This window comes from Aquarana catesbeiana, linkage group LG06, assembly GCF_042186555.1.
Source record: "Aquarana catesbeiana isolate 2022-GZ linkage group LG06, ASM4218655v1, whole genome shotgun sequence".
Lineage (NCBI taxonomy): Eukaryota > Metazoa > Chordata > Amphibia > Anura > Ranidae > Aquarana > Aquarana catesbeiana.
The window spans coordinates 406,984,860-407,011,393 of NC_133329.1; the positions used below are offsets into that span (position 1 = coordinate 406,984,860).

The 26,534-nt window shown below is 45.7% G+C and overlaps 1 protein-coding gene across 1 annotated transcript; it reads left to right on the forward strand.

Annotated features, from left to right (window-relative positions):
- Positions 1-9,684: 9,684 nt before the first annotated feature.
- LOC141148087 (band 4.1-like protein 5) lies at positions 9,685-23,127 on the forward strand (the record flags this gene model as incomplete). The annotated part of the gene is given in 3 exon segments (XM_073635239.1): positions 9,685-9,864; positions 22,615-22,717; positions 23,039-23,127. Coding segments are annotated over 3 exon segments (372 nt in total), but the record flags the coding sequence as incomplete, so codon positions are not given.
- Between the last annotated feature and the right edge of the window lie 3,407 nt (positions 23,128-26,534).

The window sequence follows — 26,534 nt, forward strand, 5'->3', positions numbered from 1 at the left end:
TATAGTGGTAGGTCTGGATAATAAAGGGGGGGGGGGGGGTATAGTGGTAGGTCTGGATAATAAAGGGGGGGGGGGGTATAGTGGTAGGTCTGGATAATAAAGGGGGGGGGGGGTATAGTGGTAGGTCTGGATAATAAAGGGGGGTATAGTGGTAGGTCTGGGTAGTATTGGGAGATATAGTGGTAGGTCTGGGAAGTATTGGGTGATATAGTGGCTGCTTAGTGCTTTATGCTCAGTCACTTACCGCATTCCTGGATATGGACACATCAGCCTGTGTGAACAAGTGTTTGGAAGGAGTGGAGGAGGCAGCCACACCCCCTTTTTTCTTTCTTTCTTTCTTTCTTTCTTTCTTTCTTTCTTTCTTTCTTTCTTTCTTTCTTTCTTTCTTTCTTTCTTTCTTTCTTTCTTTCTTTCTTTCTTTCTTTCTTTCCACAGAAATCACCAGAATTCCAACTAGCTATGGCGATACAAAGAGAGGGAGGTTTTCTGCCGTCCGGGCCTAGGGTGACAACACTGCTCCTCCATAGTGTATGGTGAATGTTGTCGTCCCCCCCCCCCCCCTATAACAAGGGCCTGTATGAAGACCCCCATGGCAGGACAATCGGGAAAGGTTTCAATGAAAATTGCAGATTTTATTTACAGAAGATTTATTTATTTTTATTTTTTATTCTTTCTTTCCTCCATATATTGTGTATTGTGTGTATTTTTTTTTTCACACACATAAGCCTGGAAATTGCTCTGCTCAGGTGTGAATGTTACCTTAGGGCAGCATGTTGAAGTAATCCTGGGCAAATCGGGTTTCTTATTACAAGGAGGAAATTTGTGATGTAGTAACTACCGTGGAATGATTAAAAAAAAAAAAAAAAAAAAAAATGCACTGTGTATGTTATGAAAAATTTTTTTTGTTTTGCAGCTCACCCTTTTTATTTTTCTTACAACCAGTTCTGCGTCTGTTTGGGCTGCTCTGGTAGAAAGTTGTAGGAATGTCCCGCACTTTCTAAATAACCGCTTAACTATCCTGAGTCCCACCCCCCAACTTATCAATTGCCATGGTTCTCACTTTGTTGTGTGTGTTTTTGTTTTTTGTTTTTTACTTTTTCTTTTCGACTTTTCTTTTCTTTGAATGTCCAGTCTCTGGAGTAGACAAATCGGCAGCATATTCTCCAATATTTAGAATTTGTTGTTACTATCCATTAAAACCCAATTGGAGGATTCCAGTGAAGCACTACCAGAGCCGTTCTGCCCTATACGCTCACTACGCAAACTGCGTAGGGCCCCGCAAATTACTTGAGGCCCCGCCTCCCCCTCGTGTCATAGTGCAGTGGAGAGAGGTGGGTGGAAGGCGGCGATCGGCAGCTCTATGGTGCCTGTGTGGGCGGCGGGATCTCCCTGGGGCTTGTAGTACTCACTCGTGTCGGTGTATACAGTGGAGAGGAGAAGGGAGGGGCCTCTGACCCGGCAGGTATCAGTTTCACTTTCACTCTGCTTGAACACTGTTGCTGATGCCCGGGTCAGAAGCCCCTCACCTCTCCGCTGTATACATTCGGAGATAGATCTAATAGCCCCAGGGAGATCCCCCTGCCTGTGGACACCATAGAGCTGCCTGCTGACCCTGTGTAAAGAGGAAGGCTCTCTGGGGACCCTGATGTAAGTGGGGGGGGCTCTCTGGGGACCCTGATGTAAGTGGGGGGGGCTCTCTGGGGACCCTGATGTAAGTGGGGGGGCTCTCTGGGGACCCTGATGTAAGTGGGGGGGCTCTCTGGGGACCCTGATGTAAGGGGGAGACACTGTCAGGTGTGGCAATGGCAAATGGTTTAGATAACTCGCGGGTCAGGTAGAGGACCCCAGGGAAGTCCGGATCAGCACCGAGCACTACCGACAGTTTTCTGGTGCTATGGCCCTTTTTAAACAGGGGGGGGGTCCCCTTCAGTCCTTCATCAGGGCTCAACACCGGATATAACATGGATGGACTCCGAGAATACAGAGACCTCACAGATCTGATTAGTTCCAGTATTAAACCTTCCTCAGAGTAACAATTACGCTGGAATATACATTATACAACTTTCCTTTTTAGATTTACCAAAACCCATATAATATGAGGACAAACCTAAACTCTTTCAATTTGAATGCAGTCAGGCCGGCCCTTGTACTACATAGTTGAAGGTAAATCTAAAGGAGATTAAACAAGAAAATGTAGTGGGCAGCAATAATGCTGTATGGTGACTGCACTTTACTGCTCCCCTCTCAGTACAGGTCTGTCAGTGGGTGAGAACTGATCCTGTGACATCTGTCCCTTGCTGATTGATGGGTCTTCTATAATCAGACCCTGTCTATCTTTATGAGCAATTTATCTTGATTGCTTCCTACACCAGAGTCCTCAGAGCAGGGTGGGGTGTTATCAGTGTTCTCCGAGGTGTCACTGTGCTGGACAAGTGTCACTTCAGTGCTGCTGGATAGTGACCTCTACCCTCCCCCACCTGTCTCCCAAGACCCCCGACATATATGATTAGAGCCTAAATATAGAGCACTTCTATCTCACACTGATTCTCCATAGAAGACATTTATTCTTACACTTGTGTCCCACCATTTTATTTATTTATTATGCATTTTTATAGCTCTGACATACACTCCAGTGCTGTACAGAGAACACTGAGCCAGTCACATCCGTCTCAGTACCAGAGGAGCTTACACTCTAATGTTCCCCCCACCGTCACACTCTATTAATAATAATAATATTATTATATTATTGCTGTACAGAGGATCGGTCTCTGCACCAGAGGAGCTTACATTATAATGCTGTGCCCCCCAATTAAAAAAAAAAAAAAAGTATATATATATATATATATATATATTGCCTTTTTGTAAAAAAAAAAAAAAAAAAAAATGTCTTTTTGTAGCGGATGCGCCAAATCTTACATAGGCCGCCGCTGGAGTAACAGTCTCCATTGAGAGGGAGAGCGTCCCCAGTCAGCTCCTGCGGGTGATTCCTCCCCCTCCCCTGCTCACTGACACTGCATAATGCGAGCGCTCACACAACCACGGCCGCCCGATCTGCTCCTTCACCTGCATCCTCATTGGCAGGGAGAAGAGCGAGTTGCAGGAAGGACTCCACCAGGACTCTCAGTTACTGAAAAACATACTGATTACTCCCGTCCTTAGGACAGGAGAACCAGCCTGTAAATTCCAAGAGATGCCAGACCAGCGCTGTCAATAGCAGGGGCAGGACAGCAAGAGGAGGCTGGGGAACCACACAGTGGCAGAACACCAGGGCCCGGTGGCAAGACAACCTTTGCAACCCTGATAGTTCTCCCACTGCTTTGGACCCTTATATTTTCTTGGTATGCTGGTGACATATATCTCTTGTTTTCTGTCACCCTGGGGGGGGGGCCCCAATACAGTAGGAAGGGAGCACACTGCAGAACGTGTGAAAGGGCCATTGTGGGATCGTAGTAAAGGGCCCCAGGATATCTATATCTATCTCTCCCCTATCTCCCATAGTTGCCCCCCTACTTTTGTCCTTCCCCACCCCCCCCCCTAAATATGAAAGCTGGAGACGTCACTGATAAGCGGGTGGTATGGGCTCTGGGTATAACTTGCTATACCTTGCTTTTCCCTCCTTGAGTTATGCGGAGTGGTCGTACGAGTCTTTTGAGACTCACCAGGATTTTGATTTTGAGACTTTTTCTAGTTCACTTAGTAGTCTATTACTTCACATGGAAAGCACGATGTCAAGGTTTCCATTGGGGGGGAAAAAAAAGTCCTTCCAGTTGGAGGTGGTGGTGCACGACATCTGGGTGAGGCTGGGAAGATTCGGGGTCTTGAGAAGGGCAGGTGGCAGCCGAGGGGGTCCTGGACAAAGGCGTGGAGAAAAGTCGGGTCCCTGTAGCGGCTGTCAGTCTCTGGTTTTGCGGCATTTCTTTCCTAACACGTCCCCCTAGATTATGTTATGATCAGATTTTTGGAATGAGGCCGCATGTATGAGATAAGCGTGTCATCGTTTCTTAGCCTGAGGGGGTGTTTCGGTGGAGGTTAAGATTTTTTTTTTGTTAAGGAGCAGCATGATAATATTCAGTCTTGGTTTGTATATTAGCATTTATTTTCTTTTTGGCTTTTTTTTTTTTTTTTTTTTTTTTTTTTTTTTTTCTGGCAAAAGGCCATTTTATGTTTTCATACTGATGTAATCTAGTTGTGTGAGAAATAAATAATTAAAAAAATAGATATAGTGAAATGTTTTATTATGTAATATTTTTAATAAACAAATTTACACTCCAATTAATAAAAATATAGATGTCCCTCTCCCTCTCCCTCTCCCTCTCCCTCTCCCTCTCCCTCTCCCTCTCCCTCTCCCTCTCCCTCTCCCTCTCCCTCTCCCTCTCCCTCTCCCTCTCCCTCTCCCTCTCCCTCTCCCTCTCCCTCTCCCTCTCCCTCTCCCTCTCCCTCTCCCTCTCCCTCCCCCCGCAGTGCTGTACAGAGAACACTGAGCCAGTCACATCCGTGTCTGTACCAGAGGAGCTTGCACTCTAATGTCACACTTCTAATAATACATTTATATAGCTGTGACATGTGCTGTACAGAGAACATGATCAAACCTAATCCGTAGGGTTTTCCAGGGACTTTCCTGTGCGGTGGGTGGGATTGCCGGTATGCTTACACAAGAGGGGGACATTATCCATCACAATTACAAATCCCAGAGAATTTTTAGATCTGATTAATTTGTATTTTTGATGCTTCATCAGTTTTTTTTTTTTTTGTCCTGAAGGTGATCAATTTATCTATTAATGATCAGCCACCATGGTGGAGGCGTGGCCTGCCTGCAGCAGAGTGACTGATGACATCACAGCCTGATGAAGCTCAAGGACAGCTTTTAATGCTAAAGGCCCTGTTCACACTGGCATTAGAAACAGGCTTGTGGGGCAAGTTGAAACTTTTCAAATCCTTTTATTTTTTTTTTTTTCCACTCGAGTCTATGGTAACGCGCCATAAGAAAGCGTAATACAGCTTTTACAGCACATTTGACAAGTATGTAGCAAATATCAGTGAGGTGGGAAAAACAAACAAAAAAATTCACTTGGGTGATCACCTGGTTCTCAACCCTGTACTCAAGTACCCCCAACAGGCCACGTTTGCAGGTTTTCCTTTATCTTGCACAGGTGCTTTTAAATCAGTCGATTATCTTGGTATTTTGGACAGCTACTTTATCTAAGAGAAATTCCCAAAACCATGGCCTGTGGGGGGTACTTGAGGACCGAGGTTGAGAACCTAGGGTGCACCCCCCCCCCCCCTTTTTAGCCGCCCTAACCGTGTGTGGGGGCAACCAGGTGAGGAGGACAAAAACAAGTGTGTCTTGCCTCCAGTCAAGCATGGTGGTGGGAGTGTCATGGTCTGGGGCTGCATGAGTGCTGCCGGCACTGGGGGGCTACAGATCATTGAGGGAACCATGAATGCCAACATGTACTGTGACATACTGAAGCAGAGCATGATCCTCTCCCTTCAGAGACTGGGCCGCAGGGCAGTATTCCAACATGACCCCAAACACACCTCCAAGATGACCACTGCCTTGCTAAAGAAGCTGAGGGTAAAGGTGATGGACTGGCCAAGCATGTCTCCAGACCTAAACCCTATTGATCATCTGTGGGACATCCTCAAACGGAAGGTGGAGGAGTGCAAGGTCTCTAACATCCACCAGCTCTGTGATGTCATCATGGAGGAGGGGAAGAGGACTCCAGTGACAACCTGTGAAGCTCTGGTGACCTCCATGCCCAAGAGGGTTAAGGCAGTGCTGGAAAATAATGGTGACCACAAAATATTGACACTTTGGGACCAATTTGGACATTTTCACTTTTTCACAATTTTCAGGGGTGTACTCACTTTTGTTGCCAGCGGTTTAGACATTAATGGCTGTGTGTTGAGTTATTTTGAGGGGACAGCAAATTTACACTGTTATACAAGCTGTACACTCACTACTTTACATTGTAGACAAGTGTCATTTCTTCAGTGTTGTCACATGAAAAGATAGAAGAAAATATTTACAAAAATGTGAGGGGTGTACTTACTTTTGTGAGATAAGGTGTGCTTTATGTGATCCTCTGTACATTACTTGTACCCTATAGGTGATCTCCCATATAGCACTTACTCCCTATAGGTGATTCCCAATATATCGCTCCCTGTAGGTTGGGTTTGCATTTTCAGAGTTTATCAGAAGACAAAGTATTTAAAGGGTCCGTCCACCTGTACATTTTATTTTAGTCTCCTATGGAGCTAGGTGGGTGGGGTATTTTCAGGGTTACTCCGACATACTGCCACAATTTTCAACACCAAATATTTTAATTGGTCATTTGCTGCGCAGGAAGTTGTTCCTTTCATTCCCTTACCAAACCGTATTTGTGTAAATCTGAGTCTTTGCACGTAAGCGGTTCTGTTTTTAGTGATTGGTTCAATGTTGCCTTGGGATTTTCTGTAGGGCCGGCTGTGGGCTGCTGAATTCAATTTGCACCTTTTTCGTCATTCCTGCTATTGAAATCAAATGGAGATCATGTAGTTACATTGATGTGTGTGGTTGTGGGCTTTTTTTTTTTTTTTTTTTTTTTCTTGTTGTAAGCCTTATTGAGCCTAAAATGGCAGTTGGCATAGAATAGCGGCTGCGCCATCGCCGTTTTTTCTGGGTCCGGACTATCTCGCCAGGCGTGGAAACTCACACACAGTGGAGATAACGATGACGTTTCTTTCATGCCCAGACACGGATCTCCCATTATAATTAGAAGATATTTCCTTCGTGAAACCTGTTTTAGGTTTTGTCGGTGAGTCATCTCTCTGGTTTCTATAAGTCGCAGACGAATCCTGACGCTGGAACGCACCGCGGCCGAGGGACCGCTGCTCTGGGTCTGTGGGCAAATCGTTTTCCAGGTATGGACAGAGCTTTTCATGGCAGAGGACTGTGTCTGGTCATAGAAGGTATGCCCATGCCACATGCTGGAATTATAAGGATATTGGGCACTTTTTTGGACAGGTCAACGACCGCAGAGGTGAGAGTGTTGAAGAACCCCCAACGGACCCCTTTATTATACTGTGTATCCAGGGCCAGGCGGAGGGGTCGGCAGGAAAGGAGCACCCCTAGGACACATCAACAGGAGGGGGAGGTGCAAAATAAGCAGGACCTGCAGTTTACACCGCTGTTCACAGCTCGTTAGGAAGGTCGCGCACTTTGACCTTTTTTGCTTTGGGTGCTAAAGGACCTCATCCCGCCTTGCTGTGTATCATAAACAATTGCTGTGTATTCACTTATTTTTACCCATCTCGGTGCTGCTGATCTCCTCCTGTGGCCTCTTTCAGCCACCTCATGTCTACATGCAATCCCTCCGTCCTCTTCTGCCGATTCTTGCTCCTCATCCAGATCCCTTAAGGGTGCAAAATAGAATCCAGCCAGCAACCCATTTTCCTCCAAAAGCGATGATGTTTATTGGCTACAAGATGAGTACAGCATAGATGCACTCACGCGTTTCGGCCATATGATTAAGACCTGATGGCCCTTACGCGTTTGTGCCATCAGGCCGTAAAGTGGTTCTAAAGCCTCAAGGTTTTATACTTTAATGCGCTCTGTGCATTAAGGTAAAAACCTTAACTGCTGCAGGATCCCCCCCCCCCAATATTCTTACCTGAGCCTGAACCAGCAATGTACAAGAGAGCAGCGGCTCTTGCCATCGTCGCCCTCATTGAGCAGATTATTAGCAGCGGGGGCCATTGGCTCCTACGCCTGTCAATCAACTCCTGTGACAGAGTGAGGGGCGGGGCTGAGTCAGGCTATTTGTGTCAATGTACACAGCCACGGGTCTCGGGAGCGAGCTCACAAGAGTGCCCCCCCCCCCCGTAGGAATCGGCTTCCTATTGGGGGCAGCAGCAAGAGGAGGAGCCAGGGGCACTTGCGGGTGGGACCTGAGAAGAGGATGATCGGGGCCACTCTATTGCACAGAGCAAGGAAGGAAAAAAAAAAAAAAAGTTTCCTTTGCAACCACTTTAATCCTAGTACTGTATGTGATTCATATGTGAGGTAAGGCCTGACGGCCGAAACGCGTATCTATCTATGCTGTACTCCTCTTTTTTTTTTTTTTTTTTTAGCCAATAAACATTACTGCATTTGGAGGTTGCCGGCTGGTTTCTTTTTTGGATTCCATGTATTGAGTGGCGGTGCAGACACTATCAGTCATGCTGGTGCTCGGGCTATCTCCCACATGGGATCTCAGTGTTGAGTAATGCATCTCTGTGTGTGTGTGTCGACCCTGATAAAGGGTGGACCATGCCTGAGAAATGTGTCGTGGCCTCTTGTAGGTTCCACCTTTTTGTGACAAGGTGACCACGCAGCAACACAATTGGGAGGCGGGGACGAAGTGTAGTCGCCTCCAAAACAGGAAGTGCCTGAAGCTTCATGGCGGGATCACCAGGGACTTTTGAAATGATGTTGTAATGCTTATATGTGACTTGGTGATTTTGGGTTTAGAATTGCTATTGGTCTCGGCTCTTTAAAGTCTGAGATCAGCCATTATGATTCTTACAATATGTCTGGTGGCGTCGGCCAATCTCCACCAAAGTCTGTCACCAGTTCTGGGCTGTGATGGACAGCTAAGGCTGGGGACAGACAGACAGACAGGCAGACAGACCTACCTTTTGGGGAATATCAGAATTACGTTTCAAGGTGTTCACTCATGTTCTGGGCACCATTAGTGATCAATGTGGGAGACCCAGCAGGGGTTCCCAGCAATTCGCTGCAGGTGGCAGCCCCATTAAAAGATTGTAGAAGTAAACAAAACAAATTTATTAAATAAAATAATGAAAAAAAAATGAAAATATGATAAAATATAAGCGATAATACTTTAGATCCAGGCTTCATCAAGGTTAGTGTTTGGGTCAGTTTTTTGTTTTTGTTTTTTTTTTGTTTTTGTTTTTTTTTTGTTTTTGTTTTTTTTTTGTTTTTGGTTTTTTTTTTTTTGTTTTTGTTTTTTTTGGTATTTTATAATATAAAAAAACAAAACTGAGCCTTTGTCCTGAATGTCAGGAATAGGAGAGAGAGAAGGAGGGAGAGAGAGAAGGAGGGAGAGAGAGAGAGAGAGAGAGAGAGAGAGAATCTCTCATCTATATTTTTATTAATTATATTCATACACACACACAGTAAACATAATAGTGTGTGATTGTGGAGGGACATTGGAGTGTAAATTTGTTTATTAAAAATATTACATAACATCATAAAACATTTCACTATATCTATTTTTTTTAATTATTTATTTCTCACATTATTTATTTCCCTCGGCAGATAAGTTCCCCCCCTGTACTGCGCAGAGCGGAACTTTCTCGGCAGAACACCGGTCATATCTGGGGATGTGGTACACGTTGAGATCAGGCATCCAGATCTAATTAGGAATTGTATATGTTCTTCATCAGGGGGAGAATGCGATGTTCTAGAAATAGGAGAGGATTTATTATTTTGTGCCCTTCTAGCTGACAATTGGCGCTGTTGGCAGGATGTGATTGGCTCTCACTCTTCTTGTATCTTTTATTATTTTCCAGCAGTTTGTGAATTGCTCTGTGATGGAAGCTTGTGATACCCGAACAATATATTAGATTGTAGTTGTCTTGCTGATGGGAAGAATTTTTTGGAAAAGATTTAAAAACTAAGCCTTTTTTTGCAGCTAAAAGATGTTCAGTTTTTTCCGGCGCACTATTGGGCGCCGGTCTATGCGCCGGCATGAGGAAAAGGAACGCCTCCGCGAAGCCCAGAAAGCGTCAACCCACATCCCGGCAGCTGGAGATGCCAAATTGGTGATCATGTGTCGTGTGTCCCTGCTGGACGGGAGCGATGTCAGCGTGGAACTGCCGGTGAGTGCTCCGTGATTGGAAGGTCTGTCCTATAATATAACTTGTATCTTGAGAGCGGTGATGTCACTCCTGTATAGTATAAATTTTATATCCAGAGAATATTGATGTCACGCCTGTATAATATATCTTATACCTGGAGTGCGGTGATGTTCCTGTATAATATATATCATATCTGGAGTGCGGTGATGTCACTTCTCTGTAATATACTTTCTATCTAATGATCACATTACCAGAGTTGGCGTTTGAAGTTATTATGGGGTGGTTTAATGGAACTTCACTATTTCTATATCTATATCTATATCTATGTCTTTATATTAGAAAGTACACTTCTTATTTTGTACTGAGAAGAAGTAATTTTAGGGAAGACTTGAGTCCTGAATCTGGACGAGGTGAAGCAAATCTTGTCCCCGCTAATTGCTCGCTAACTGTCGGCGCAGTTTACGGGAACACTGAGCTTGAATGAGAAGGAAACATCTGTCACAATGAATAGCTCACCTTTGTAACATAATGGAACATTCCGCTAATGGGATAATCCAGATATTAATTAACATTCAGAAAGTTCCGGCCAATTGTCAGCGCAGCTCATGTGTGAATAGCAACTAATCAGCTCTGCTACACACAGGAAACTCCGACCAAGATACTTTCTATTTCTTTTTAAAGGAACTTTTCCTTTTTTTATTATTATTATTTATTTTATTTTTTTTATAGTTTTATTTAGAGAGAGAGGTGTGGTGTTTTTTTTTTTTTTTTTTTTTTTTTGTTAGTAGGAAAGTGAAAGCAAAATGTTTGTATTTATCATTTTTATGTTCAGCTAAAGAAATTTTTTGTGTTGGAAGGTGAGAGAGTTTACAAAGAGGCGGCCATGCAGGGCCGTCTTTAATATTGATTGCCCCCCCACCCCACCCCCCCCGTTATCGTTACCACTCACTGATTAGTTGCTAGAGGTTACAGCACGTGATTTCTGCTTGTTTGGTTGCTAGAGATTACTGTACATCAATACTGCTCACTAATTGGTTGCTAGAGGTTACTGCACGTCATTACTGATTGGTTGCTAGAGGTTACAGCACATCAACTCCTCACTGCCTGCACACCATGGACTGAGGAAGTGAGGGGACCCATTAATAGACAGAAAACTCCTAGGACTCCTGGGATCAGTGCTGGGGGGGAGGGGTGGGTGTGATCAATTTCCAGCATGCCCCTTTATCTCCCCAGTGGGCAGCATTCCGTATAGGCGATGATGGATATGACCTCAGGGGGGCATGATATACATATGAATATTGCCTCTATTTACATTTGAATGCAGCCGCTATTTACATATCCATGTCGGTATTTACATGTAAACACAGGGTCTGCAGGTGAGTCATCTGTACACAATAGGGCAGAGCTGGGCAGCATTAGTGACAGAACTTCACACTGAGATATCAGGACACAGCACTGGACTAAAACCTCAGGGGTGAGGGAATTTAAGCTGGGATAGTTGGCAAGTATGGGGCAGCTGCTTTGGGCTCCACAATAATGACAGGACCCACGGCAGCTGCCCCTTTTGCCCTGCCTTAAAGACGGCCCTGCGGCCATGACTTTATTGGATCTTTCTGCTCCCACCCCTTTTTATCCTTCACATGGCTCAGTAGGAGGATCTTTCTGCCCCTTTTTATCCTTCAGAGTTCAGTAGGAGGATCTTTCTGCTCCGCCCCTTTTCCTTATAGTTCACTAGGAGAATGGTATGCCCCGCCCCTCCTACTGAGCAATGTGAGTGATATAAAGGGGTGGAGCAGACTATCCTCCTACAGTACTGAGCTCTGTAAAGGATAAAAAGGGGTGGAGAAGAAAGATCCTCCTATTGAGCAATGTGAGGGATAAAAGGGATCTTTCTGCCCGCCCCTTTTATCCTTCACAGAGCTCAGTAGGAAGATCTTTTGTCTCCGCCCCTTTTTATCCTTCACAGAGCTCAGTAGGAGGATCTTTCTGCTCCGCCCCTTTTATCCCTCACATTGCTCAGTAGGAGATACAATGTATTATCTGGGTTTGGAAGGGCATTTGGATTTCTATCCTTGATCCTGTGACTATTGAGAAATCTATAGCAAGGGCTTTATAAATTGTGTGAATGTCGCAGTTGTCGGCTCTGATATATTTTTAGAGGTTTTGCAGTTTCGCTGACAGCTCCAGAAAGGGAAAAGAATAAACAGTTTCAGTGAAAGGTTAAATATTCACCAGCTGCCGGAAACTTCCGTGTTTGCACTTTCTGCAATGTGCGTCTCCGTGACAACCAGAAAAATATCTGTGAAGGGTCGTGTGTCCCAATCGCTGACCTGGCCAGAAATGTTCATTTCATCCGTGAGGAGAGGTCCTTCTAACCTGATATCTTCATGTTTGGTAGCTCCTATATTATCCATTAATTAAATATCATCATGTATCCCTTGACATCTCTTATTAGGGGTTCCCACCATCCCTGTGCTGAGTTCCCAGGTCTGTACACCCGCTGTGCCCATTATGAGGGGTTCCCACCATCCCTGTGCTGAGTTCCCGGGTCTGTACACCCGCTGTGCCCATTATGAAGGCTTCCCACCATCCCTGTGCTGAGTTCCCGGGTCTGTACACCCGCTGTGCCCATTATGAGGGGTTCCCACCATTCCTGTGCTGAGTTCCCAGGTCTGTACACCTGCTGTGCCCATTATGAGGGGTTCCCACCATCCCTGTGCTGAGTCCCCAGGTCTGTACACCCGCTGTGCCCATTATGAGGGGTTCTCACCATCCCTGTGCTGAGTTCCCGGGTCTGTACACCCGCTGTGCCCATTATGAGGGGTTCCCACCATCCCTGTGCTGAGTTCCCGGGTCTGTACACCCGCTGTGCCCATTATGAGGGGTTCTCACCATCCTTGTGCTGAGTTCTGGGGTCTGTACACCCGCTGTGCCCATTAAGAGGGGTTCCCACCATCCCTGTGCTGAGTTCCCGGGTCTGTACACCCGCTGTGCCCATTATGAGGGGTTCCCACCATCCCTGTGCTGAGTTCCCGGGTCTGTACACCCGCTGTGCCCATTATGAGGGGTTCCCACCATCCCTGTGCTGAGTTCCTGGGTCTGTACACCCGCTGTGCCCATTATGAGGGGTTCCCACCATCCCTGTGCTGAGTTCCTGGGTCTGTACACCCGCTGTGCCCATTATGAGGGGTTCCCACCATCCCTGTGCTGAGTTCCTGGGTCTGTACACCCGCTGTGCCCATTATGAGGGGTTCCCACCATCCCTGTGCTGAGTTCCCAGGTCTGTACACCTGCTGTGCCCATTATGAGGGGTTCTATCTATAAACGTATATTTATAAATGATAAGATCAGAGATGGTTTTCTTCATGTTGGTGATCTTGCCCTCCCATCTGTCGGATGGCGTTTCATGTGATGATTTGGTTACATTGTATCTGAGAAGTGATGAGTCTTCTCTCTGTGGAATGTCTGTGGGAGGCCCTGTGACTCCTCCATTGTCATTCAGCTCTTATCTCCTGACCTTACAATCAGAACGGGTGTTCTTCCATCATCACTACAGAATTCACCCTACCTCCCAACAGCCCTCAATGCCAATCCCCTCACACACCATACAATCATCTCACACTTGAAGGATTTATAATCGGGTAATACATGGTCTCATATGTTTTTTTTTTTTTTTTTTTTTTTTAATATATAAACGTGAATGTCCTAATGAAGGAAAAAGTGATTAATTGGTCTCGCACAGTTGTACCGGCTCCTGGACTGAAGCGGCTTCCTCTGATTTCACCGCACACTGTGAGCTTCTCACAATGTGCATTAGAAGCTGCAGCAAGCCGGATAGAACCCTGCCTCATTTCCTGGCTGGAGGACGCCCAGGATCCTCTAGCCCAGGGATATGCAATTAGTGGACCTCCCAGCTGTTGCAAAACTACATGTCCCATCATGCCTCTGGCTGTCATGCTTGTAGCTGTCAGAGTCTTGCTATGCCTCATGGGACTTGTAGTTCTGCAAGAGCTGGAGGTCCGCTAATTGCATATCCCTGCTCTAGCCCATTCCTCCCCAGCTTTACTGTTTGGTCCGCCCCCTATCATTCCTTGGTTCTCAGGATCACATATGGGTGCTATGAGGCAAATGCAACCTGCCTTGGAAAGCCCACCCCTCCAGACTGAGACTCGACTATTGGGACATTTTATATTTGCATAACTCCTCCCAGGGGCCCACCCACTGCTTGCATCAGATTTGAGGGCTCTAGGGAGGAGTACTGAGGCCAGGGGGGGGATGGGGGATGTTATCAGGGAGCTCTTTACAGAACTAGACATGTGCAATTTGTTTCGTTTTTCGACGAAATCCCACAAATTCATTAATTTGGAAATATTAGAATAAACGAAAACCAGTTTAACAAATTTTTCCGAAAATGAAATTCAAAAGAACGAAAATTCGAAATAACTAACACTAAACTATTTTTAAATTATAGGGAATGGAATTTCCTTTCAAATTTGGCTGTTAGTGAAAGTAACGAATACGAATTTATCCGAAGTTACGAATTATCCGAAATAATGAATGCCGCATCTAAACCAATGGAATGAAATAATAACTTTTTATCATTATTAGTTTGTTCCGTTCCATTTGTTTCGATGCGCCATTTGTTATTTCGGAAAAATTCCTATTCGTTACGTTCACCAACAGCCAAATTTGAAAGGAAATTCCAATCTCCATAATTGTTAGTAATAGTTCACTTTTTTTCGGGTTTTCTAATTCTCGTTCTTTTTCGGATTTCTGAATACTGCATCTAATTGAATGGAAACTAACAAACACATTTTTTTCCCCGAAGTGACAAATTTATTTGAAATAACGAATTTCGATCAGAACGAATGACCCGAAAAAAAAACAAACAAAAAAAAAAAACGAATGGAATGAACAAATTTTTCGGCAGCGCACATGTGTATACAGAACCCCGCTGGCCCCTCCCACCAGCCGTGATCTGCCTCCATTGCACAGAAACCTGGTGATGACATCACTGGGACAAAAATAAGTTTGGTGTGGGGTTTTTATTTATTTTATTTTTTTTATTATTTCATTATTGAGGGGAGATGGAGAACCTAAGCTTAAACGTCAGATTTATTCCTACCCAGGGCTTTTTTTCTTCAGAACAAGTGCAGAAACATCCGCCTTCTGCGTCCATCTTCGTTTCTGCCCCCTACCCACCTCCGAGCACCATCCCTTGGCTCCACCCCTCAGTATTTTTAATGCCGGTTACTAGCTGTCAAGTTGCAATGTTTATAAGGGGTCCAGTGTACATGAAGCCTTAGAGAATACAGAACCAAGTACCATGTATCATTTTGTGCTACAAAGTAATTTTTGTATGGAATTTGTTCACAACAAGACAGTAAAATGGATCCCCTTCAGTGAGCAACAGTAACCCCCCCCCCCCAGCAGCCAATATCAATAGAGCTCTCCATCAGTAGATCCCCCACCAGCGACCATAGATCCCCCTGCGGCCAGCATCAATAGACCCTCCTCCAGACTCTTTACCATTACGTACATTCGGTGCCGGATGCGTTCCCGCTGGGGAAAAAAAAAGCCCTGTTCCTACCCAAACCCAACAGTGTCTTCTATTGCAGTGGCTGCATTTGTCTTCTTTCTTTCTTCTTTCTCCTTTTTCTTTCCTTTTCTTTCTTTCTTTCTTTCTTTCTTTCTTTCTTTCTTTCTTTCTTTCTGCACAGAAATCACCAGAATTCCAACTAGCTATGGTGATACAAAGAGGGAGGTTTTCTGCCGTCCAGGCCTAGGGTGACAACACTGCTCCTCCATAGTGTATGGTGAATGTTGCCCCCCCCCCTATAACAAGGGCCTGTATGCAGACCCCCATGGCAGGACAATCGGGAAAGGTTTCAATGAAAATAGAAGATTATTTATTTTTATTTTTTTTATGAGATTTTGGTGATGTAGGTTTTACATATCTTTCAATAGTTTATCCTCGGCAGCCAATCACATTCCACCTTTTTTTTATTTTTTTTTTATGGATTTCCCAGACTCCTCTCCTCCTGGCGTAAATCTGGATGCGGTTGGTAATTGCGGTCGGTCTGCAGGACATTTTCTGAACTTTTCTTTGCTAGTTGGACTTTGCCGACCTGGAATTTATCAACCTGGGAGGGGGGAGAACCGGGGGCCCCCAAGAGGGGGGGGAAGGGGACCGGAGCCCTGAGCTTCTCCGAATAGGTTGCCAGCCAGCCTGGATGGAACAAGGTGACCTCTTGTTGGGTAATCATTTCCCTGGCACGGCTCAGGGCTCTGGGAGCGTCTGCAGGGGGCAGAGCTGACATTTAGGAGGATGGAAGGCGGCCAGCGAAATGTTTTCTCAGGTTTTATATGGCCGCCAAAGAGTGCGTCTGAAAGGTGGAAAGCGATTTTTATAATTTTTTTTTTTTTTTTTTTTTTGCTGCTTCTCATTCTGCAAAGTTGTGATGTGGAAGGCGAATGTAGTTGGGATAGGAGATAGTTTGCTGGTGGGAGCGGGGGGGGGGCTTACACCATCCACTGAGGTGCGTCATATTAAAGCACAAAATGTGTTCTCTTTGGCTTTTATATGTTCTGTGCGCAAATTCAAAATCTTTATGGAATGGCTCAGCGGACCCAAAATCAGAGCTGCACTTCTTCTTCTTCTCCTTTTTTCCTCTTTCTTTCTCTCCTTTTTTTCTTTTTTTTCTTTCTTTCTTCTTCTTTCTTTCTTTCTTTCTTTCTTTCTTTCTTCTTTCTTTCTTTCTTTCTTTCTTTCTTTTCTTTCTTTCTTTCTTTCTTTCTTTCTCTTCTTTCTTTCTTTCTTTCTTTCTTTCTTTCTTTCTTTCTTTCTTCTTTCTTTCTTTCTTTCTTTCTTTCTTTCTTTCTTTCTTTCTTTCTTTCTTTCTTTCTTTCTTCTTTCTTTCTTTCTTTCTTTCTTTCTTTCTTTCTTTCTTCTCTCTTTCTTTCTCTCTTTCTTTCTCTCTTTGCTTTCTCTCTTTTCTTCTCTCCTCTTTCTTTCTCTCTTTCTTTTTTTTCTTTTTTTTTTTTTTTTTGTGCACCTCCTCAGTGGCTCCGTGTCACAGGTAGCGTATGGAGCCTGACATGGCAGTAATGTATGGGGATTCCCATGGGCGTTCTAACACGCAATAATGTGAAGAAGGCCAAAGAAATGTGGGCCTTATTAAAAAATAAATAATCCGCTGAAAAATCCTTTTCCCTTCACACCTATGTGCACATTAATACGCATTTCTAGAAGTGTCACAAAAAACACACTAGTGTCGGGGCTCATTTTTTATATCCTAAGCAGTGTGCCCATCTGAGTACCCATCTTCACATCCGAAGTCCTCATCAGGACCCCCCTTCCCTTCACATGCAGGAGCGCTCATCCAGGTGCGTTCATCTTTTTTTTTTTTTTTGACATCCAGCAGTCCCCCTCCACCCCCTTCTTTACATCCAGGAGTGGTCATCCGAGTCCCCCTTCACATCCAAGAGTGTTCATTCAGGTGCCCCCCTCCCCCTTTCACATCCAGTAGTACTCTTCCTATTTCCCCCCTTCACATCTAGCAGCGCTTGTCCAAGTCATCGTCCCCCAGCCCTCTTCACATTCAGGTGTGCTCATCCAAGTCCCCCTACCACCCCCTTTTACATCCAGTATTACGCGTTCTAATCCCCCCCCCCCCGTTCACGTTGAGGATTGCTCATCCATCCAAGCCCTCCCATTCAAATCGTCACCCCCCCCCCCCCCCCTTTTCACATGCAGGCATTCTCACCTGAGCCTCCCTCCCCACCCCCCCCCCCCCCCCCCCCTTTCACATGCAAGCATTCTCACCTGAGCCTCCCCCCCCCCTTTCACATGCAGGCATTCTCACCTGAGCCGAGCCTTCCCCCCCCCTTTCACATGCAAGCATGCTCACCTGAGTCTCCCCCCCTTTCACATGCAGGCATGCTCACCTTGAGTCCCCCGTCCCCCCCCCCCTTTTTTTACATTCAGAAATGCTCAACAGGAGTAGTACCCCTCTTTATATCCTTCAGTGCTCAGCCAAATTCACCACCTTCCCCCTTCACTTTTATAGAGCTCAGAACTCCATCAAAAAGAAAAAAGGGCTACAGATAAATGTGATTATTATTATTATTATTATTATTATTATTATTATTATTATTATTATTATTATTATTATATTTTGTATATACTTCTTAAAACCTCCTTTTTTTTTTTTTTTTTTTTTTTTTTAATTTTTCTTTATTTTGCACTCTTCTATTCTAAGCAGTATAGTAATCACTGGTCATTCATTGTTCTCAATCGTCGGTATAAATTTTCCTCTGGTTTGTTAGCGGGTTGGGCATTGTGGTTTTGGCAGTGTGATGAGCACCGCCTGGATCAGACCCAGGCCTTTCCCCGCACCTCTCCATCCCGGGTCAGCTCATTAGCGGAGACACAATGGGGCTTTTTCAGGCGATGCACAGAGTGTCCCTGGTGAGGAGCATCTCCATCCTCGCTGTCTGTACTCCCCACCCCCCCCAATCCTCGTCATCTGTGCCCCCCCCCCGCACCATGTCCACTCTCCCTGTCCCCAGCACATTCCTGGCTTTTCTTCTTCTGTGACAAGCCAAATATATACGGTTTGCATTGAGCAACACCGGCTTTGTCCTCCTATAACAAACCAGTTCTTCAGCTCTTATCAGAACCATGATGACTTGTGAAGTGTTATTATGGAATGTGAGCAGCTTCCTCCCATAGAACAGAACAGGTGAAGAACACCGCCATCGTGCCTGGAGGAAATCTCCAATACTCACACAAGCCTTTTGATTTAAAGGAGAACGCCTCACTACCCCAATGGGTATACATCTGCTTTGTGTGCACCAGACGCCTTTACAAACCCAGATATTATCTTGTAAAAGTAGCAGTGACATGACACTGCTGTACATAGTCTGTGCAGGGAGCAGAACTGAAGGAGGGGCCCAGCTGGCTCCACCCACCACAGAAACCTACAAGGAGGGGGGTGGAGACCAGACCAGTCCCCCTGCACAAGGAGAGGGCAGCAGTGAGCGGTCTTTATTACGGGAAGTCTCACACTGGATGACGGCACAGATGTGGGAGAAATACACAAAGATCACCGAGATTCAGAAGACGATGATATTTGCTGATCTTTTGGGGGGGGGGGGGTGTTCCCTTTCACTTCTGGGTCTTGAAACATTTTTGAAACTGGATTGCAATCTTTTCCGATTGTAGAAATGTGTCCCCCCATTGGAAAATCTCCCTTCTAGTCCTCTTATGGTGACAACTGTAACACTTTGGATTTCCCCTTACCATGGTCACTAGGACAGACAGAGTGAAACTCCTCCCAAAAATGGACACATATATTAAAGAGCAACTTCAGTCCCCCTTTAGTTTTGGGCCCGCTTCCCCAAGGGGGGGTTAACTTGAGGTTGCGCTCCAGAGTCCAGCATTTGCGTCCATAGACACGAATGCCAGACTCGGCCCCGGCGCCCGTGTCCGATGAATTTGATTGACAGCAGCAGGAGCCAATGGCTGCGCTGCTATCACTCTAGCCAATCAGGTCACGAGACACCAGCTAGAGCTGGTGTGCTCGTCCCCGGCGCGAGAAAAAAGAGGGTCCAAGTAAGTAAAACGGGGGGCACTGGGGGGGCTGCTGCACTGCAAGAAGTGGTTTTTCACCTCAATGCCTAGGATGCATTGAGGTGAAAAACCACGAAGGTTTACAAACCCTTTTAATAGCCATTAAAACCCCTTCGTTTCAACTTGTGTGCATGTTATCAGGCCAAAATCACCAGGGTGTGTGAAACTTTTAAACAGGGTCATTTGGGTAGTTTTTGTTGTGATTATGATATAAAAAGAGTAAACACAGTTGATTGATAATAAATGGCTTCAGCCAAACACTAACCATGAGTGAAAGAAAGGTTTGTGTTATCATTCATACTCTCTGAAAAATGGCAAATGAAATCTCACATTCTGCCAGGGTATGTAAACTTATGAGCACAACTGTGTGTATGTATGTAATGTATGTATGTATCACTTGCGCGCACACGCACTGCATCCGGAAAGTATTCACAGTGCTTCACTTATTCCACATTTTATGTTACAGCTTTATTCCAAAATGGATTAAATTCATTATTTTCCTCAAATTCTTCAAACAATCCCCCATAATGACAACGTCAAAGAAGTTTGGTTGGAAATCTTTGCAAATTTATTAAAAAATATAAAATCCCATGTCGCAAGTATCTCAGGCTCCTCCCATGTACGCAAGTATCTCAGGCTCCTCCCATGTACGCAAGTATCTCAGGCTCCTCCATGTACGCAAGTATCTCAGGCTCCTCCCATGTACGCAAGTATCTCAGGCTCCTCCCATGTACGCAAGTATCTCAGGCTCCTCCCATGTACGCAAGTATCTCAGGCTCTCCTCCCATGTACGCAAGTATCTCAGGCTCCTCCCATGTACGGCAAGTATCTCAGGCTCCTCCCATGTACGCAAGTATCTCAGGCTTTGCCATGACACTCAGAATTGAGCTTGGGTGCCTCCTGTTTCCACTGATCCTTCAGATGTTTCTACGACTTGATTGGAGTCCACCTGTGGTAAATTCAGTTGATTGATTGGACATGATTTGGAAAGGCACACACCTGTCTATAGAAGGTCCCACAGGTAACAGTGCATGTCAGAGCACAAACCAAGCCATGAAGTCCAAGGAATTGTCTGTAGACCTCCGAGACAGGATTGGATGGAGGAACAGATACATTTCTGCAGCATTGAAGGTCCCAATGGGCACAGTGGCCTCCATCTGTAAATGGAAGAAGTTTGGAACCACCAGGACTCTTCCTAGAGCAGGCTGCTCGACCAAACTGAGCGATCGGGGGAGAAGGGCCTTAGTCAGGGAGGTGACCAAGAACCAGATGGTCACTCTGACAGAGCTCCAGCATGTCTCTGTGGAGAGAGGGGAACCTTCCAGAAGAACAACCATCTCTGCAGCACTCCACCAATCAGGCCTGTATGGTAGAGTGGCTAGACAGAAGCCACTCCTCGGTGAAAGGCACATGACAGCCCACCTGGAGTTTTGCCAGAACGACTCTTGGACTATGAGAAAGAAAGAAAAATTCTCTGGTCTGATGGAACAAAGACTGAACTCTTTTCGGCCTGAATGGCAAGTGTCATGTCTGGACTCTGGAGGGAAACCAGGCACCACTTATCACCTGGCCAATACCATCCCTACAGTGAAGCATGGTGGTGGCAGCATCATGTTGTGTGGATGTTTTTTTTTTGCAGCAGGAACTGGAAGACTAGTGGGGATTGAGGGAAAGGTGACTGCAGCAATGTACAGAGACATCCTTGATGAAAACCCGGAGAAGGTTGATCTTCCAAGAGGACAATGACCCTAAACACACAGCCAAAATAACAAAGGTGTGGCTATGGGACAACTCCTTGAGTGGCCCAGCCAGAGCCCAGACTTGAACCCGATTGAACATCTCTGGAGTGACCTGAAAATGGCTGTGCACCAACGCTCCCATCCAACCTGATGGAGCTTGAGAGGTTCTGCAAGGAAGAATGGGAGAAACTGCCCAAAAATAGGTGTGCCAAGCTTGTAGCATCATACTGAAAAAGACTTGAGGCTGTAATTGGTGCCAAAGGTGCTTCACCAAAGTATTGAGCAAAGGCCTGTGATACTTCTGTACATGGGATTATTTTTAATACATTTGCAAAGATTTCCAGCAAACTACTTTTTCACGTTGTCATTGTGAGGTATTGTTTGTAGAATTTTGATGAAAATATACCCTTCCTATAACAAATCTTATTCTGCGGTCCCCAAATTCCCCTCCCTCCTAGCAAAAATAAAATCCCCCCCCCCCCCCCCCACATCCCCCTCTTATTTCAAAACCCCCCTCCCTAGTACAAATCCTCTTCCTTTCCTAGAACAAATCCTACCCCCACAGCCCCCGAATTGTGCTCCTCTGAAATGAATGGGCTGCCAACACACTTTGAACTGCCGACAATCGGACATGAATTTTATTTTAATTTTTTTTAAAGCAACGCACCTCAACACGCTACCATGTAATGCCTCATGGCATTGGGCTGCCAATCAGAATGGTTCGCAGCAAACGCACGTAACCTGGAAATGTGAAATGGACCCTCAGACTATCCAAGCATTGGTGTCATGTTGGTTTTCTCCTAAATCTCTTGGAGTAATAAAACCTGACAGGTTCTGATCCTTCCCCCCCCCCCCCCCCCCCCACTCCATCCAAACTTAAAATTGCTTATAGATGCCGTGGGTTTTTTTTTTTTTTTTTTTTTTTTTTTTTTTTTTTTTTTTTTTTGTGGCCAGTTGAGCCAGAACAGCAAATTAATCTGCTTTATGGTATTATCTATCAATCGTATTGTTCCTGTGTTCAATCAAGCTCTTAAAATGTTCGGTTATGTCTACTTGAGAAGATTCAGATAATGTTGTCATGGAGTCACAGCCACGTAGATGGGCATTACTTTAATTTTTTATTTTTTTGTTAAACCTGGCAACAAGCTAAATTGTTCTCAATGACCATAGTGGAAACCTCAAGAACTTCATATTAGTCTAATGACCTTTTAAATAAATACAGCAGGAGGTGTCGAAGCACCCCTGGGTGGGCCAGTGAAGCTGAACCTATTCATAGGCCAGGAGCTGGAGGAGCTGCTTCCACCTGAAACTTCTCACATAGGAATTTTGTCCCATTCCATCAGTCAGTAATTAACCCAGTTTTTGCCCACATTACTGTTTCGGTATTTAATTTGTTAGCTGGAACTATCCGGAGATGATCCATGTTTCTGTAATGCGCGGTCTATGACCCTGGTCTATATGGATACCTCTATGTCTTCTGATATTAGGTTGGATGTCCATGGTATCATTGGAGAACTGGAATGAAGACCCTGTGTCTTATTGTATGCCAAAGGTCTTTATTGTAAACCATTACAGGCAAAATAAACTTGGTTTTAATGTTTTATTAATAGGCCTGGGCAGTTTTGGAAGGCAAACCTAGATTCTGCTCCATCATTCGGAGCGAAGTTCTCCTTTTCACAATGTGTTGCTTTATCAGCTTTTGCTCTTATTGGTCCAGCACATTCCACTATGTATGCTCTGTGGTTGGATGTGGTCTGTTGGCTACCTCCAGCTCTGTGTGATGTCCGGGACTTCCATTAACGTGTTTGTTCTTCCCTTGTAGAAAAAAGCCAAAGGCAGGCGCTCTTCGACCAGATCATGTACCACCTGGACATCATCGAGATGGACTACTTTGGTTTACAGTTCATGGATCCGCCCAAGTGCCTGTAAGTTCAGTTACTACTTCAGTGCTGGGGGGGAATCTGAGTTTTAAGGGAGATTTGGGTCCAGAAGGGCGAATAAGAGCAGAAATGTGGGTTATAAGAAAAATCGGAGAACTGGATCTAACAGATTGAGGAAGGATATGCATTTTAGGTGCTCTAGAGTATAAAAGGGGCAAGGATATGGTTTATGATCTGAAAGTTGGGGAAATTGCGTCCAGTAGAGTAAAGAAGGGCTGGGATTTGGGATATAATATAGCAGTAGAACAGCATGGTAATTGGGTGTAATAGAGAAATAATAAGGGCAGGGGGGTTGGTGTGTAAGGGCAGGGCTTTGGGATGTAATGGAATAATAGAAGGGCAGGGATTAGGGGTTCAATGCAGTGATGAAAGGACAGGGATTTTGGGGGTAATAGGAGGACAGGAGGCTATTGGAATAATGGGGGATTTGGGTAGGGGGATTTGGATTATGATGGTGGTATTGGGTTGTGGTGGAGGTGTAGGCATAGCTCCCAACTGTCCCTGATTTCGAGGGACTGTCACTGATTTGCAACAAAGACCCTCTGTTCCTCTTTCCTCCATTTGTCCCTCCTTTTGGTCTGATCTATATAGTTGTATATAAAATGCACTTTTTATCTTTCAAAAAGGTTTCCCAGTGCTAAACCTTTCATCTGATTTTCTAAATTCTGCATTTTTACATTTTAACAGCCAATAGGGGGTGTGGTAGGGTGTGTGACCTATGACTACATACATTTGTTAGTAGGTGTCCCTCATTCCCATCTCAAAATGTTGGGAGGTATGTGTAGGGGGTATGGATTATATGGTGGAGGTGTATAGGGGGGTTTGGGTCATGGTGGGGTGTAGGGGGTTTGGGTCATGGTGGGGGTGTAGGGGGTTTGGGTCATGGTGGGGTGTAGGGGGTTTGGGTTATGGTGGGGTGTAGGGGGTTTGGGATAAGGTGGTGGTGGAGGTGTAGGGGGGTATGGGTTACGTGGTGGAGGTGTAGGGGGGTATGGGTTACGTGGTGGAGGTGTAGGGGGGGGTATGGGTTACGTGGTGGAGGTGTAGGGGGGTATGGGTTACGTGGTAGGGGGCTATGGGTTATGTGGTGGAGGTGTAGGGGGGGTATGGGTTACGTGGTGGAGGTGTAGGGGGTATGGGTTACGTGGTGGAGTGTAGGGGGTATGGGTTACGTGGTGGAGGTGTAGGGGGTATGGGTTACGTGGTGGAGGTGTAGGGGGTATGGGTTACGTGGTGGAGGTGTAGGGGGTATGGGTTACGTGGTGGAGGTGTAGGGGGTATGGGTTACGTGGTGGAGGTGTAGGGGGTATGGGTTACGTGGTGGAGGTGTAGGGGGTATGGGATAAGGTGGCGGAGGTGTAGGGGATTTGGCTCATGGTGGGTGTAGGGGGTATGGGTTATGTGGTGGAGGTGTAGGGGGTTTGGGTAAGATGGTGGAGGTGTAGGGATTTGGGTCATGGTGGGGTTTGGGTAAGGTTGCGGAGGTGTAGGGGGTTTGGGTTATGTGGTGGGGATGTAGGGGGTTTGAGTAAGGTGGCAGAGGTGTAGGGGGTTTGAGTAAGGTGGCAGAGGTGTAGGCGATTTGGGTCATGGGGTGTAGGGAATTTGGGATAAGGTGGTGTAGTGGGATTGGGTAAGGTGGCGGAGGTGTAGTGGGTTTGGGTCATGGTGGGGTGTAGGGGGTTTGGGTTACGTGGCATAGGTGTAGGGGGTTTTGGTTAAGGTGGCGGAGGTGTAGGGGGTTTGGGTCATGGTGGGGTGTAGGGGGTTTGGGTAAGGTGGCAGAGGTGTAGGGAATTTGGGTCATGGTGGGGTGTAGGGGGTTTGGGTAAGGTGGCGGAGGTGTAGGGGGTATGGGTTACGTGGTGGAGGTGTAGGGGATTTGGGTCATGGTGGGGTGTAGGGGGTTTGGGTAAGGTAGCAGAAGTGTAGGGGGTTTAGGTATATGGCGGAGGTGTAGGGGATTTGGGTCACGGTGGGGTTTGGGTAAGGTGGTGGGGATGTAGGAGGTTTGGGCTATGTGGTGGGGATGTAGGGGATTTGGGATAAGGTGGCGGAGGTGAAGGGGATTTGGCTCATGGTGGGGTGTAGGGGGTTTGGGTAAGGTGGCAGAGGTGTTAGGGGGTTTGGGTTATGTGGTGGAGGTGTAGGGGATTTGGGTCATGGGGTGTAGAGAATTTGGATAAGGTGGTGTAGTGGGTTTGGGTCATGGTGGGGTGTAGGGGGTTTGGGTAAGGTGGCGGAGGTGTAGGGGATTTGGGTCATGGGTGTAGGGGATTGGGGTTATTATATAACTGAGGTCTAGCAGAGGAGAAGGGTAGAAGTTACTCTGTTCCTGTGGCCCCCCAGGGTCCCTCTATACAGGGAGATGTCAGTGTGGGGGAGGATCAGGCTGTGAATGAGAAAGTCTGGCTATGTTTTTCTTCATCTGCCAGCCTGTTTTCTTTCATCTCCTCCACATTCCTGGGCTGGTAGCTGAGCAGCCCGAGACAGGCACAGATAGGTGCCGCGACCCCCCCCCCCCCCCCCCCCCCCCCCCTCCATCAGAGCCTCTGTAAGAGGGGGGCTGTCTGTATTCAGCACTCAATGACTGATGGCTGCATCCGGCCTCACCAGTCCAATGATCAGACTACCTGTCATATGTAATGATGATGGGCAATGAACTGCAGGAAGAGGCACCATCTGCCTCAAGCCACAAAGTTTATTCTAAAATCTTTCCTCGCAGCAAACCTCCAATGACCTGATATAAACCCGGCTGGGAGGCAGAAGATGGCATGCAGGCTTCTCTGGTTAATTTACAGGGAGCTGGCGGGTCAGAATCCACCCTGCACCCCCCCAAATACTGCTCACCATCCCCCATCATTGTCACATCTCATGATCAGTGTGCTGGCCGTACTTTGTACCGTCAAAAGTAGCAAATTGTAACAATTTCTATTGTAAAATTATTGGTTACATATGATTACCTTGTGTGTGTTTTTTTTTTTTTTTTTTTACATTTCCATATCTCTGACATATACTGCAGTGCTGTACAGAGAACACTGAGCCAATTACATCAGTCTCTGTACAGCACTGCAGTATATGTCAGAGCTATATAAATGTAGATTATTATTCTTATTCATTACAGTGTAAGCTCCTCTGGTACATAGACTGTTGTGACTTTCTAATGTACCCCCCCCCCCCGCCACTTATTTTTTATATATATATATATAATCTCTCATTCAAAAGTTTTATTGAAAGTAAGAAAATGCACAGTATGCAACTTGCATATGTTTTATCAATACGTCATATGGAATATTATTAATGATATGCATTTGTATAGCTCTGACATATACCGTGGTGCTGTACAGAGAACACTGAGCCAATCATATCAATCTCTGC